This window comes from Ammospiza caudacuta, chromosome 33, assembly GCF_027887145.1.
Source record: "Ammospiza caudacuta isolate bAmmCau1 chromosome 33, bAmmCau1.pri, whole genome shotgun sequence".
Classification (NCBI taxonomy): domain Eukaryota; kingdom Metazoa; phylum Chordata; class Aves; order Passeriformes; family Passerellidae; genus Ammospiza; species Ammospiza caudacuta.
The window spans coordinates 1562621-1579311 of NC_080625.1; the positions used below are offsets into that span (position 1 = coordinate 1562621).

At 57.1% G+C, this 16691-nt stretch overlaps 1 protein-coding gene across 1 annotated transcript in view; it reads right to left on the minus strand.

Annotated features, from left to right (window-relative positions):
• The window catches only part of SYNGAP1 (synaptic Ras GTPase activating protein 1), a 55356-nt gene that overhangs the window by 25543 nt on the left and 13122 nt on the right, over positions 1–16691 (minus strand). Inside the window, exons 5-11 of the mRNA XM_058822532.1 lie at positions 15329–15883; positions 14762–14906; positions 11297–11441; positions 10954–11190; positions 6691–6892; positions 3746–3921; positions 2366–2407 (exon numbers count right to left, since the gene is read on the minus strand). Coding sequence (XP_058678515.1) covers positions 2366–2407; positions 3746–3921; positions 6691–6892; positions 10954–11190; positions 11297–11441; positions 14762–14906; positions 15329–15883 — 1502 coding nt within the window. The remainder of the gene's footprint in view (positions 1–2365; positions 2408–3745; positions 3922–6690; positions 6893–10953; positions 11191–11296; positions 11442–14761; positions 14907–15328; positions 15884–16691) is intronic.

The window sequence follows — 16691 nt, forward strand, 5'->3', positions numbered from 1 at the left end:
GGATATGGGATATGGGATATGGGGATATGGGGATATGGGGATACGGGATACGGGATACGGGATATGGGGATATGGGGATATGGGATATGGGGATATGGGATATGGGATATGGGATATGGGGATATGGGATATGGGATATGGGGATACGGGATATGGGATATGGGATATGGGATATGGGGATATGGGGATATGGGGATACGGGATATGGGATATGGGGATATGGGGATATGGGATATGGGATATGGGATATGGGATATGGGATATGGGATACGGCATATGGGATATGGGATATGGGATATGGGATATGGGGATATGGGATATGGGATATGGGGATACGGGATACGGGATATGGGATATGGGGATATGGGGATATGGGATATGGGATATGGGGATATGGGGATATGGGGATACGGGATATGGGATATGGGGATATGGGGATACGGGATACGGGATATGGGATATGGGGATATGGGGATATGGGATACGGGATATGGGATATGGGATATGGGATATGGGGATATGGGGATATGGGATATGGGGATATGGGGATATGGGATACGGGATATGGGATATGGGGATATGGGGATATGGGATATGGGGATATGGGGATATGGGGATATGGGGATACGGGATATGGGATATGGGATATGGGATATGGGGATATGGGATATGGGGATATGGGATATGGGATATGGGATATGGGATATGGGGATATGGGATATGGGGATATGGGGATATGGGATATGGGATATGGGGATATGGGGATACGGGATGGGGCGATAGCGAGGGATGGGGAGGACACGGGATTGGGGACAGGGGGTGGGAGGAGATGGGATGGGATACGGGATATGGGGATATGGGATATGGGATATGGGATGGGGCGATAGCGAGGGATGGAGAGGACACGGGATTGGGGACAGGGGATGGGGGACACGGGGTGGAGAGCACACACACACAGCGGGTGAGGGCGGTTGGACACGGCCCCAAATCCATCTCTGGGATCGCTGTCCCACTGCTGTCCCTGTCCCCGTCCCATCCCCGCCTGTCCCATCCCTGGCCTGAATGTTCCTGTCTCCACCCCAAACGTTCCCATCCCCACCCCAAATGTCCCCATCCCGAACATTCCCCTCCCATCTCAAACGTTCCCATCCCGAACGTTCCCATCCTCATCCCAAATGTTCCCGTCCCGAACGTCTTGGATGTTCCTGTCCCCATCCCAAATGTTCCCATTCTGAATGTTCCCGCCCGCATCGCGAATGTTCCCATTCCAAACTTCCCCATCCCAAACATTCCCATCCCATTTCCAAACATTCCCATCCCGAATGTCCCCATCCCAAACATTCCCATCCCATTTCCAAACATTCCCATCCCCATCCCGAATGTCCCCATTCCAAACATTCCCATCCCATTTCCAAACATTCCCATCCCAAACATTCCCATCCCATTTCCAAACATTCCCATCCCATTCCAAACCTCCTCATCCCAAACATTCCCATCCCATTACAAACCTCCCCATCCCAAACATTCCCATCCCCATCCTGAATGTCCCCATCCCAAACATTCCCATCCCATTCCAAACCTCCCCATCCCAAACATTCCCATCCCATTTCCAAACATTCCCATCCCATTTCCAAACCTCCCCATCCCAAACATTCCCATCCCGTTCCAAACCTCCCCATCCCAAACATTCCCATCCCGTTCCAAACCTCCCCATCCCAAACATTCCCATCCCCATCCCGAATGTCCCCATCCCAAACATTCCCATCCCATTTCCAAACCTCCCCATCCCAAACATTCCCATCCCGTTCCAAACCTCCCCATCCCAAACATTCCCATCCCCATCCCGAATGTCCCCATCCCATTTCCAAACATTCTCACTCCCACCCCAAATGTCCCGGTCCCCAATGTTCCCATCCCAAGTGTCCCCGTCCCCATCCCTGTCCCCGATCCCAGTTCCATCCCCACCCCAATCCCAATCACGGTCTCCATCCTGATCCCAAACCCCAAATCCCAAACCCCAAACCCCAATCTCCAATTCCCAAACCCCAAACCCTAATTCCCAAACCCCAAACCCCAAATCCCAAACTCCCCAAACCACAAATCCCCCAAACCACAAATCTCAAATCCCCCAAACTCCAAACCCCATATCCCCAAAACCCCAAAATCCCAAACCCCAAAATCCCAAATCCCAAATTCCCAAACCCCAAAAATCCCAAATCCCAAATTCCCAAACCCCAAAATCCCAAATTCCCAAACTCCAAACCCCAAATTCTCAAATTCCCAAATCCCACACCCCAAATCCCAAATTCCCAAACCCCAAAAACCCCAAACCCCAACCCCCAAATTCCCAGGCCACGCCCCTCACCTGTTGAGCCCCCGGACCATGTAGGACTGGAGATCCACAGAGCTGTGGGACAGGTGGGGGACAGGTGAGAGCCCAGTGTGACCCAGGTGACACCCCCAGGTGAGACCTGGGGACACCTGGGACAAGTGGGGACATGGGGGGGGGACACAGAGGAGGACAGGTGACACCTCCAGGGACAGGTGGGGACACCAGAGCCGGACAGGTGACACTCCTGGGGACACCTGGGACAGGTGGGAAACGCCAGAGCAGGACAGGTGACACCCCCAGGTAAGACCCCTGGGGACACCTGGGACAGGTGGGGACACTGGGAGGACACTGGGGCAGGACAGGTGAGACCCCAGGTGAGACCTCCAGGTGACACCCAGGGACACCAAGGGAACATGGGTGGGGGGGGGACAGGTGAGAGACCCAGGTGAGACCCAGGGACACCTGGGACAGGTGAGGGACATTGGGGAACACCAGAGCAGGACAGGTGACACCCCTGGGGACACCTGGGACAGGTGGGGGCACGAGGGGACATGGGGGGGGACAGGTGAGACCCCAGGTGAGACCCGGCAACAACAGGTGACATTGGGGTCACAGGTGGGACGTGAAGGTCCCGCAGGTATTTGGGGTCACCATGGGGACATGGGGAAGAGGGTCACAGCTGGGTGTGGCCACCCCAGGTGAGACCCAGGGCCACCAGGTGAGGCCAGGTGAGACAGGGGGACACCTGAACCACACAGGGGGACATGAGAGGGGCTCACAGGGGGGTGGGGCCACCCCAGGTGAGGCCAGGTGAGATGGAGGGGACACCTCGGTCACACAAGCGGACACGATGGGGTGGTCACAGGTGGGTGGGGCCAGCCCAGGTGAGGCCAGGTGAGACCTCAGCTACAGAAGGGGGTACGACCGGGGGATCACAGGTGAGACCAAGGGCCACCAGGTGAGACCAGGTGAGATGGAGGGGTTACCTTGGCCACACAACCAGACACGGGGTGGGGGGTCACAGGTGGGTGGCACCACCCCAGGTGAGACCAGGTGAGACAGGGGCACACAGAAGGGGGTCACACCTGGGTGGGGCCAGCCCAGGTGAGACCAGGTGAGACAGGGGGACACAGAAGGGGGTCACACCTGGGTGGGGCCAGCCCAGGTGAGGCCAGGTGAGAAAGGGGGACACCTCGGCCACACAACAGGACACGCCAGGTGAGTGGGGCCAGCCCAGGTGAGGCCAGGTGAGACAGGAGGACACCTCGGCCACACAACCAGACACAACTGGGGGAGTGACAGCCGGGTGGGGCCGCCCCAGGTGAGGCCAGCGGTCACCAGGTGGGACAGGAGGACGCTTTGGCCACACAAGGGCACGCGGCGGGGAGGGCGCGGCCGGGCCGGCGCGCTCACCTGTTGAGGTCGCGCACCAGGTAGGGCTGCAGGTCGGCCGAGGGCCCGCGCAGCACCAGCCCCTTGGGCGGCAGCCGCTCGCCCTGGCTGGGCTGGCGCTGCAGGTGAGGGTTCCGCAGCGCCACGCTGATGTCCGTCAGCAGGCGGGGCAGCGGGCCCAGCTTCAGCAGCGCCTCCTGCGGGGGACAGGTGAGGGCACCTGAGCGCACCTGGGCACACCTGAGAGCACCTGAGAACACCTGGAACCTCAACTAGAGCAACCTCATTGACTACAATGGGACCCAGCTTCAGCAGCGCCTCCTGCAAGGGGGACAGGTGAGGGCACCTGAGCGCACCTGGGCACACCTGAGAGCACCTGAGTGTGCCTGGAACCTCAACTAGAGCAACCCTAATCACTGCAATGGGGCCCAGCTTCAGCAGCGCCTCCTGCGAGGGGGACAGGTGAGGGCACCTGAGCACACCTGGGTGTGCCTGAGTGCACCTGACTGTGCCTGGGCACACCTGAGTGCACCTGGGCACACCTGAGAGCACCTGAGTGTGCCTGGGGACACCTGAATGCACCTGAGTGTGCCTGGAACCTCAACTAGAGCAACCCTAATCACTGCAATGGGGCCCAGCTTCAGCAGACTCTCCTGTGGGACGGACAGGTGAGGGCCCCTGAGCGCACCTGGGCACACCTGAGAGCACCTGAGTGTGCCTGGGCACACCTGAGAGCACCTGAGTGTGCCTGGGCACACCTGGGACCTTATCTAAGGGAAACACAATGCCTGCAATGGGGCCCAGCTTCAGCAGAGCCTCCTGCAGGACAGGTGAGGGCACCTGAGCGCACCTGGGCACACCTGGGGACACCTGAGTGTGCCTGGGCACACCTGAGAGCACCTGAGTGTGCCTGGAACCTCAACTAGAGCAACCTCATTGACTACAATGGGGCCCAGCTTCAGCAGAGCCTCCTGCAAGGGACAGGTGAGAGCACCTGAGTGTGCCTGGGCACACCTGGGCACACCTGGGACCTTATCCAGGGGAAACACAATGACTGCAGTGGGACCCAGCTTCAGCAGAGCCTCCTGCGAGGGACAGGTGAGGGCACCTGAGCACACCTGAGAGCACCTGAGTGCACCTGGGGGCACCTGAGTGCACCTGGGACCTCAACTAGAGCAACCTCATTGACTACAATGGGACCCAGCTTCAGCAGCGCCTCCTGCAGGACAGGTGAGGGCACCTGAGTGTGCCTGAGCACACCTGGGCACACCTGGGATCTCATCTAGGGGTACCCCATTGAATTCCCAATGCCTGCAATGGTGCCCAGCTTCAGCAGCGCCTCCTGTGAGGGGACAGGTGAGAGCACCTGAGCGCACCTGAGTGTCCCTGGAACCTCAACTAGAGCAACCCCAAGGACTCTGACAGGGCCCAGCTTCAGCAGAGCCTCCTGCAGGACAGGTGAGGGCACCTGAGCGCACCTGAGCACACCTGAGAGGAGCTGGGAACCCCTGGGAACACTCGAGCCCACCTGGGCACACCTGAGTGCACCTGGAACCTCATCCAGGGGTACCAGGGCGTTGATCTCCCAATGGCCGCAATGGGGCCCAGCTTCAGCAGCGCCTCCTGCGGGACAGGTGAGAGCACCTGAGCGCACCTGAGCAAACCTGGGGATACCTGGGGACACCTGGGAACACCTGGGACCTTATCTAGGGGAAACACAGTGCCTGCAATGGGGCCCAGCTTCAGCAGCGCCTCCTGTGGGGGGACAGGTGAGAGCACCTGAGCGCACCTGAGCAAACCTGGGGACACCTGGGGACACCTGGGGACACCTGGGACCTCATGCAGGGTTACCCCAGTGACTGTGATAGGGCCCAGCTCCAGCAGCGCCTCCTGCAGGAGACAGCACACCTGGGCACACCTGGGCACACCTGGGCACACCTGGCGAGCTCACCTGGGACCCTTGGGACCTCACCTGGGGGGAGCCCAGGAAGATCCCACGGGGGGGGGGGGGGGGACACCTGCGGAGGCTGGGGGGGTCACCATGGCCATGGCCACCCCCAGGTGAGGCTGTGCCCACGCAGGTGAGGCCGTGGCTGCCCAGGTGGGGCTGTCACTGCACAGGTGAGGGGCTCACAGGTGCGCTACCTTGATGAGCTGGCTCATGACCTCCCAGAGCAGCTCTGGCAGGATGTCCATCCCCATGGCCACCCCACAGGTGAGGCTGTGTCTGCACAGGTGAGGTTCTCACTGCACAGGTGAGACCATGATGGGATCCTCAGGTGCGCCCCAGGTGCGTTACCTTGCTGAGCTGGCTCATGACATCCCAGAGCAGCTCTGGCAGGATGTCCATCCCCATGGCCACCCCCAGGTGACACTGTGCCCATACAGGTGAGGCTGTCACGGCACAGGTGAGGCCTGCCCAGGTGCGTTACCTTGCTGAGCTGGCTCATGACCTCCCAGAGCAGCGCGTGCACCATGTCCATCCCCATGGCCACCCCCCCAAGGTGTGCCCCAGGTGAGGCTGTGCTCACACAGGTGAGGCCATGGCTGCACAGGTGAGGTTCTCACCACACAGGTGAGGCCGTGGCGGGTTCCCCAGGTGCGGCCCAGGTGCGTTACCTTGCTGAGCTGGCTCATGACCTCCCAGAGCACCTTGTGCACCATGTCCATCCCCATGGCCACCCCCAGGTGACACTAAGCCCTTACAGGTGAGGTTCTCACTGCACAGGTGAGGCCATGGCAGCACAGGTGAGGCTGTCACGGCACAGGTGAGGCCGTGGCGGGTTCCCCAGGTGCGCCCCAGGTGCGTTACCTTGCTGAGCTGGCTCATGACCTCCCAGAGCAGCTCAGGCAGGATGTCCATCCCCATGGCCACCCCACAGGTGAGGCTGTGTCTGCACAGGTGAGGTTCTCACTGCACAGGTGAGGCCGTGGCGGGTTCCCCAGGTGCGCCCCAGGTGCGTTACCTTGCTGAGCTGGCTCATGACCTCCCAGAGCAGTGCGTGCAGCGTGGACAGCTCGCGGCCCAGGTCGATGTAGCCCTCGAAGCTGGTGCTGTTGGTGAGCGTGTCCAGGTTGGAGATCTCGTACAGGAACTGCTGCATGCTGGCCCACTCCAGCTCCAGGAACTCGTTCATGAACGCCATGTACTCCTCCTTGCTCCCGAACCTGCGCAGGTGAGCTCAGGTGAGCCCGGGGCCACCGGGTGGGTCTGGACGCTTCCTGACAGGTGAGGGTGGCACCGGCACATGGGTGTGGACGCCCAACAGGTGAGGGTGGGGCCGGCAGGTGGGCAGGAACACCTCCTGACAGGTGAGGACAGGGCCACCAGGTGGGCCCCAGCAGGTGAGGGTAGGGACGGCAGCTGGGCAGGGACACCCCCAACAGGTGAGGGCGGGGCCGGCAGGTGAGCAGGGACACCTGAGTGCTGCATGCTGGCCCACTCCAGCTCCAGGAACTCGTTCATCCACGCCATGAACTCCTCCTTGCTCCCGAACCTGTGCAGGTGAGCACAGGTGAGCCCGGGGCCACCGGGTGGGCGGGGACATCCCCAACAGGCGAGGGTGGGGCTGACAGGTGGAGAGGGACACCTGCTGCCATCAGGTGGGCAGAAATACCCCCCAGCAGGTGAGAGTGGGGCCACCAGGTGGGTGGGGACACCTAACAGGTGAGGGCGGGGCCGGCAGGTGAGCAGGGACACCCGAGCGCTGCATGCTGGCCCACTCCAGCTCCAGGAACTCATTCATCAATGCCATGAGCTCCTCCTTGCTCCCGAACCTGCGCAGGTGAGCACAGGTGAGACCGGGGCCACCAGGTGAGCCCTGGCAGGTGAAGGGCGGGGCTGGCAGGTGGGCAGGGACACCCAACAGGTGAGGATGGGGCCACCAGGTGGGCAAGAACATCCCCAAAAGTGAAGGCAAGGCCAGTAGGTGGGAGGGAAGACCTGCAGCAGGTGAGGGCGGGGCTGGCAGGTGGGTGGGAACATCTCCTCCCAAAAGGTGAAGGTGGGGCAGGCAGGTGGGCAGGAACATGCCCCAGGAGATGAGGGCGGGGCCGGCAGGTGGGGCCTGGCAGGTGAAGGGTGTCCCCAGTGTGAGGGTGGGGTGGGATGTGGGACATGGCAGGTGAGGGGTGGGGAAGGGTGGGAAGGGGGGTTGTGCATCATCCATCATCAGCTGTTGGCATCCATTGTTGTCCATCATCATCATCATCATCATCTCTCATGCATCAGCATCTACCATCCATCATCATCCATTGTCACCATCCATCATCGCCTGTCATCCATCATCCATCATCATCCATTGTCACCATCCACCATCCATGCATCATCATCTGTCATCCATCATCCACTATCCATCATCATCATCAACCACTGTCATCATGGATCATCCATCCATCCTCCATCATCCTTCATCCATCATCATCTGTCATCCATGGTGATCTGCCATCAATAGTTACCTGTCATCCATTGTCATCATCATCATCAATTGTCATCATCCAGCATCCATCATCATCCTCTGTCATCCATCATCAGCCACCATCCATCATCATCCATCATCCATCATCCGTCATCTGTCATCCATCATGCGCCCTCCATCATCATCATCCTCAACCACTGTTATCACCCATCATAATCCATCATCCATCGTCATCTATCATCCATCGTCATCCATTGTCACCATCCATCATCCATGCATCATCATCTGTCATCCATCAGCATCCACCATCCATCATCATCATCATCAACCGCTGTTATCACCCATCATCATCCATCATCTAGCGTCATCCACCATCCATCAGCATCCATTGTCACCATCCATTATCCATCCATCATATCTGTCATCCATCATCCATCATCCATCATCATCCATTGCCATCATCCACCATCCATCATCATCTGTCATCCGTGGTTATCTGTCATCCATTGTCATCATCGTCATCACCATCAACAGTCATTATCCATCATCCATCCATCATCACCTGTCATCCACCATCCACCATCAGCCATCATCCATCATCACCTGTCCATCCATCCATCCATCATCATCCATGGTCACCATCCATCATGCATCCATCATCATCTGTCATGCACCATCCATCATCAGCCATCAGCCATCATTATCCACCTTCCATCATCATCTGTGACCCATCATGACCCATCATCCATCATCATCATCATCATCGTCAACCACTGTTATCATCCATCCATCCATCCATCCATCCACCCATCCATCCATCCATCCATCATCATCCACCATGACCCACCATCCATCATCATCATCATCAACCACTGTAATCATCCATCCATCCATCCATCCATCCATCCATCCATCATCATCCATGGTCACCATCCATCCATCCATCATCCATCCATCTCCATCCATCCATCATCCATCCATCCATCCATCATCCATCCAGCATCCATCCATCCATCCATCCATCCATCATCCATCCATCCATCCATCCATCCATCCATCCATCATCCATCCATCATCCATCCATCCATCATCCATCCATCCATCCATCCATCCATCCATCATCCATCCATCATCCATCCATCCATCCATCATCCATCCATCCATCCATCCATCCATCCATCCATCTCCATCCATCCATCATCCATCCGTCATCCATCCATCCATCCATCCATCCATCCATCATCCATCCATCATCCATCCATCCATCATCCATCCATCCATCCATCATCCATCCATCATCCATCCATCCATCATCCATCCATCCATGGTCACCATCCATCCATCCATCATCCATCCATCTCCATCCATCCATCATCCATCCATCATCCATCATCCATCCAGCATCCATCCATCCATCCATCCATCCATCCATCATCCATCATCCATCCATCCATCCATCCATCATCCATCCATCATCCATCCATCCATCATCCATCATCCATCCATCCATCATCCATCCATCATCCATCCATCCATCCATCCATCCATCCATCCATCCATCCATCCATTATCCATCCATCCATCATCCATCCATCATCCATCCATCCATCCATCATCCATCATCCATCCATCCATCATCCATCCATCATCCATCCATCCATCCATCCATCCATCCATCCATCATCCATCCATCCATCATCCATCCATCATCCATCCATCCATCATCCATCCATCCATCCATCCATCATCCATCCATCCATCCATCCATCCATCCATCCATTATCCATCCATCCATCATCCATCCATCATCCATCCATCCATCATCCATCCATCATCCATCCATCCATCATCCATCCATCCATCCATCCATCCATCCATCCATCCATCATCCATCCATCCATCCATCCATCATCCATCCATCATCCATCCATCCATCATCCATCCATCATCCATCCATCCATCCATCCATCCATCATCCATCCATCCATTATCCATCCATCCATCATCCATCCATCCATCCATCCATCCATCCATCCATCCATCCATCCATCATCCATCATCCATCCATCATCCATCCATCCCCCATCCATCCATCCATCCATCCATCCATCCATCCATCATCCATCCATCATCCATCCATCCATCATCCATCCATCATCCATCCATCCATCCATCCATCCATCATCCATCCATCCATCCATCCATCCATCATCCATCCATCCATCCATCCATCCATCATCCATCCATCCATCATCCATCCATCTCCATCCATCATCCATCCATCCATCATCCATCCATCCATCATCCATCCATCATCCATCCATCCATCATCCATCCATCCATCCATCCATCCATCCATCCATCATCCATCCATCCATCATCCATCCATCCATCCATCCATCCATCCATCTCCATCCATCCATCATCCATCCATCATCCATCCATCCATCCATCATCCATCATCCATCCATCCATCATCCATCCATCCATCCATCCATCCATTATCCATCCATCCATCATCCATCCATCCATCATCCATCCATCCATCCATCCATCCATCCATCCATCCATCATCCATCATCCATCCCCCATCCATCCATCCATCCATCCATCATCCATCCATCCATCATCCATCCATCCATCATCCATCCATCCATCATCCATCCATCCATCCATCCATCCATCCATCCATCCATCCATCATCCATCCATGATCCATCCATCCATCATCCATCCATACATCCATCCATCCATCATCCATCCTCCACCCCCACCCCTCCCCGCTCCCTCCCGCCGCCGTCTCCGCCCTCACTTGGTGAAGTTGGCCAAGTTCTGGATGACCTTGGCGATGAGGGTCAGCGTCCGCGCCGTCTGCTCGTCGGGGTACTCCTGCATGAGGCCGAAGAGGCTGGGCGACATGACGGCGGGGCACAGGAAGCGCAGGAAGAGCGAGGCGCTGATCAGGCGGTCGGCGATGTCCTCGCGCCCGCGCTCGGCGCAGCGCAGCCGCCACGAGGCGAACACCTCCTTCAGCTCCCGCGGGAACACGCTGCGCGCGGCGGGACACGGCGGGACACGGCGGGACGTCACGCGGCGTCACGTCACGCGGCGTCACGCGGAGCCCAGGGACGTCCCCGCCGCGTCCCCGCACTCACCAGTGGGAGTTGACCACCTTGCAGAGCGCCAGCTCGCAGCACATGCGCAGGTTGGCCTGGTGGTCGGCCAGCGTGGAGGCCGAGCACTTCATGGGGTCCACCTCGCAGTTCTCCTCCGACTCGTAGAGCGCGCGGATGAACTCGCCTGCGGCACGGCGGGGACACCCAGGGGACACCGGGGGGACACCGGGGGGCGGGGGGAGAAGGGACCCGGATGTGTCATGGAGGGGGGGAGGGACAAGACAAAGATCTCATGATGGTGGTGATGGAACATGGCCATGAGTGGAGACCACCCAAAGATCTCATGATGGTGGTGATGGAACATGGCCATGAGTGGGGATCATCCAAAGGTCTCATGATGGTGGGGATGGAACATGGCCATGAGTGGAGACCATCCAATGACATAATAGACATGAAATGGGACCACCCAAAGATCTCATGGTGGTGGGGATGGAACATGGCCATGAGTGAGGAACACCCAAAGATCTCATGATGGTGGGGATGGAACATGGCCATGAGTGGGGATCATCCAAAGGTCTCATGATGGTGGTGATGGAACATGGCCATGAGTGAGGAACACCCAAAGATCTCATGATGGTGGGGATGGAACATGGCCGTGAGTGGGGATCATCCAAAGATCTCATGATGGTGGGGATGGAACATGGCCATGAGTGGAGACCACCCAAAGATCTCATGATGGTGGGGATGGAACATGGCCGTGAGTGAGGAACACCCAAAGATCTCATGGTGGTGGGGATGGAACATGGCCGTGAGTGAGGAACACCCAAAGATCTCATGGTGGTGGGGATGGAACATGGCCGTGAGTGGGGACCATCCAAAGATCTCATGATGGTGGGGGTGTAACATAGCCATGAGTGGAGACCATCCAATGACATAATGGCCATGAGTGAGGAACACCCAACTATGTCATGGCCATGCAAAGGGACCACTCAAAGATCTCATGATGGTGGTGATGGAACATGATCTTGAGTGGGGACCACCCAATGACCTAATGGCCATGACAGGGACCACCCAATGATCTCATGGTGGTGGCGATGGAACCTGGACATGAGTGAGGACCATCCAATGACCTAATGGCCATGAGTGAGGAACACCCAAAGATGTCATGATGGTGGTGATGGAACATGACTTGACTGGGGACCACCCAACCATGTCATGGCCATGAGTAGGGACCACCCAAAGATCTCATGGATGTGAGAAGGGACCACCCAAAGATCTCATGATGGTGAGGATGGTACCTAGCCATGAGTGGAGACCATCCAATGAAATAATAGACATGAAATGGGACCACCCAAATATCTCATTATGGTGGGGATGGAACATGGCCGTGAGTGGAGACCACCCAAAGATCTCATGATGGTGGGGATGGAACATGGCCATGAGTGAGGAACACCCAAAGATCTCATGATGGTGGGGATGGAACATGGCCGTGAGTGGAGACCACCCAAAGATCTCATGATGGTGGGGATGGAACATGGCCGTGAGTGGAGACCACCCAAAGATCTCATGGTGGTGGGGATGGAACATGGCCGTGAGGGAGGAACACCCAAAGATCTCATGGTGGCGGTGATGGAACATGGCCGTGAGTGGGGACCATCCAAAGATCTCATGATGGTGGGGATGGAACATGGCCGTGAGTGAGGAACACCCAAAAATCTCATGGTGGCGGTGATGGAACATGGCCATGAGTGGGTAGCATCCAATGCTTTCATGGCCATGAGTGGGGACCCATCTAATGACCGAATGGCCACGAGTGGGGATCACCCAACCGTATCATAGATGTGAGAAGGGACCACCCAAAGATCTCATGATGGTAGGGATGGAACATGGCCATGAGTGAGGACCCATCCAATTATCTAACGGCCATGTGTGGGGACCACCCAATGATCTCATGATGGAGGAGATGGAACGTGGCCTTGAGATGGACCCCCCAACCATGTCATGGATGAACTCATGATGGTGGAGATGGAACATGGCCTTGAGGTGGACCCCCCAACCATGTCATGGATGTGAGAAGGGAACACTGAAAAACCTTCTGATGGTGGGGATGGAACACGACCTTGAGTGGAGACCCATCCAATGACCTAACGGCCATGAGTGGGGACCACCCAATGATCTCATGATGGTGGGGATGGAACATGGCTGTGAGTGGGAACCACCCAATGATTTCATGGCCATGAATGGGGACTATCCAATGACCTAATGGCCATGAGTGAGGACCACCCAACCATGTCATGGCCATGAGAACCAGCCACCCAAAAATCTCATGGTCACAAGAAGGGACCTCCCAATGATTTCATGGCCATGAGTGGGTGCTACCCAACGATGCTGTGACGGCGGCGATGGAACCTGGTCATTGGTGGGGACCTCCCAACCATGCCATGACCACAAGAAGGGACCCAACCCTATCATGGCCTTGCAAAGTGACCACCCAATGATCTCATGATGGTGGTGATAGAACCTGGCGATGAGTGGGGACCACCCAAGATCTCATGATGATGGTGGTGATGGAACCTGGAACCACCCAAGGATCTCGTGGCCATGAGAAGGAACGACCCAACAATCTCACGATGATGGTGATGGAACCAGGCTATCAGTGGGGACCTCCCAACCATCTCATGACCACAGGAAGAGGCCACCCAACCATGTCAGGACCATGAGCAGGGAGCACACAAAGTCACATGGCCACAAGAAGAGACCACCCAACCATCTCATTGATGAAGGTGATGGAACTTGATTGTGAGTAGGGACCACCCAACCATCCCAGAACCATCTAGTGGGGACATGGCCATGAAAAGAGACCACCCAATGATCTCATGGCCATGAGAAGGGACAACCCAACAATCTCATGATGGTGGTGATGGAACCAGGCTGTGAGCAGGGACCTCCCAACCATCCCATGACCACAACAAGGGGATGCCCAACCATCTCATGACCACCTGTGGGACCACCCAATGACCTCATGATGGTGGTGATGGAACCAGGCTGTGAGCAGGGACGTCCCAAACATCCCATGACCACAACAAGGGGACACCCAACCATGTCATGGCCTTGAGTAGAAACCACCCAAATTTCTTGTGGATGTGAGAAGGGACAACCCAACAATCTCATGATGGTGGTGATGGAATTTGGTCATGTGTGGGACCCCAAACAATGTCATGGCCATGAGAAGGGACAATCCAACGATCTCATGATGGTGGTGATGGAACCTGTCCATGAGTGAGGACCACCCAATGGTCTCATGATGGTGGTGGTGGAACCTAGCCATGAATGGGCACCATGCAATGACCTCATAGCCATGAGTGGGGACCACTCAATCACCTCATGACCAAAAGAAAGGCCCACCCAACCATGTCATGGCCATGAGTGGGACCACCCACCCACCACGCCCCTGCCAAGGAGACCACGCCCCCACCGACACCCCCCAGTGCTGCTGGCGCTCACCAATGGCGTCCTTGAGGTATTTCTGGCCAATGAGCTTCAGGTACTCCTCGATGGCTTTGGTGGCCAAGGTGTTCTCCCGGAAGATCAGGTGCTCCCGGTCCATGAAACGATCCACCTCCGTCATGGCCATGTCCGACAGGAAGTCCTGTCAACAACCGTCAGTGTGGGCCAGTGGCGGGTGTCCTTCTGTCCCATCTCCATCCATCCATCCATCCATCCATCCATCCATCCATCCACCCATCCATCCATCCGTCCATCCATCATCCATCCCACCACCTCAACCCTCCCAAGATCCCACCATTCCATCCCACTCTCCCACCTTGGCCTTGCTGGTGCTCTGCAGGATGTGCACCAGCGCGCAGGCCACCTCCATCTCCATCCATCCATTCATCCCACCACCTCAACCCTGCCAAGATCCCACCACCCCAACCCTGCTGTCCCACCTTGGCCTTGCCGGTGCTCTGCAGGATGAGCACCAGCGCGCAGGCCACCTCCATCTCCATCCATCCATTCATCCCACCACCCCAACCCTGCCAAGATCCCACCACCCCAACCCTGCTGTCCCACCTTGGCCTTGCCGGTGCTCTGCAGGATGTGCACCAGCGCGCAGGCCACCTCCTCCTTGCTCTTGACGCTGAGCACGGGCTCCAGCACGGCGCAGAGCATGCGGTAGTTGTTGGTGACGTACTCGGCGAACTCCTTGTAGAGCTCCATGGGCAGGATGCTCATGGTCTGGAAGCGGCTCTTGACGCGCAGCGCGGGGCACCCGGCCTTGCTCTTGCTGCCGCTGGGCTGGCTCAGCGGGTACCACTGCTCGGCGAAGTGCCGCCCGGTGACGCTGGCGATGGGGATGCTCACCATGCCCACGTAGTTGCTCTTGTCCTTCTTCCTCTTCTTGTCGGTGTCCTTGTAGAGGTGCAGGCGGATGGTGCGCACGGCGGGCAGGTTGTTGAACTCGAAGTGCTCGCCCCAGAAGACGTTGTCGGTGCGGGCCTTGCTGGTGGTGCGCGCGTACAGCATGTCGTCCAGGCACAGCTCGCAGTAGTAGCGCTTCTTGGGCGGCAGGTCGCGCGCCTCGATCACCCACAGCTTCAGCACGTTGTCCACGCGGCGGCTGTTGTCCTGCGGGGGCGGGGCACCGCGGGGTGGTGACCCCTGCGGAGCGGCTCGGAGCCGCCACGGGGTGGCCTTGGCCGGGTGGACACCCCCATGGCCACCAGGTGACCGTCAACAGCACCTGACCATCCCCATTGACTCGAGGTGATCGTTAACACCAGGTGGCCATCAATGCCAGGTGGCCATCAATGCCAGGTGGCCATCAACACCAACTGACCATCAACACCAACTGACCATCAATGCCAGGTCACCATCCCCATTGCCACCAGGTGATCGTTAACACCAGGTGGCCATCAATGCCAGGTGGCCATCAACACCAACTGACCATCAATGCCAGGTGACCATTCCCTGTGCCGCCAGGTGATCATTAACACCAGGGGACCCTCAACACCAGGTGACCACCGACGCCTACTGACCATCAATGCCAGGTGGCCATCCCCACTGCCACCAGGTGATTGTTAGCACCAGGTGACCATCAACACCAGGTGACCATCAACACCAACGGACCATCAATACCAGCTGACCATCCCCATTGACACCAGGTGATTGTTAATACCAGGTGGCCATCAATGACAGGTGACCATCAACACCACATGACCATCAATGCTAGGTGGCCATCCCCATTGTCACCAGGTGATCATTAACACCAGGTGACCATCAACACCAGGTGGCCATCCCCACTGACACCAGGTGATCGTTAACACCATCTGACCATCAAGGCCACCTGACCATCAGCACCAGGTGACCATCCCCATTGCCACCAGGTGATCAACACCAGCTGACCCTCAATGCCAGGTGACCATCCCCACAGACA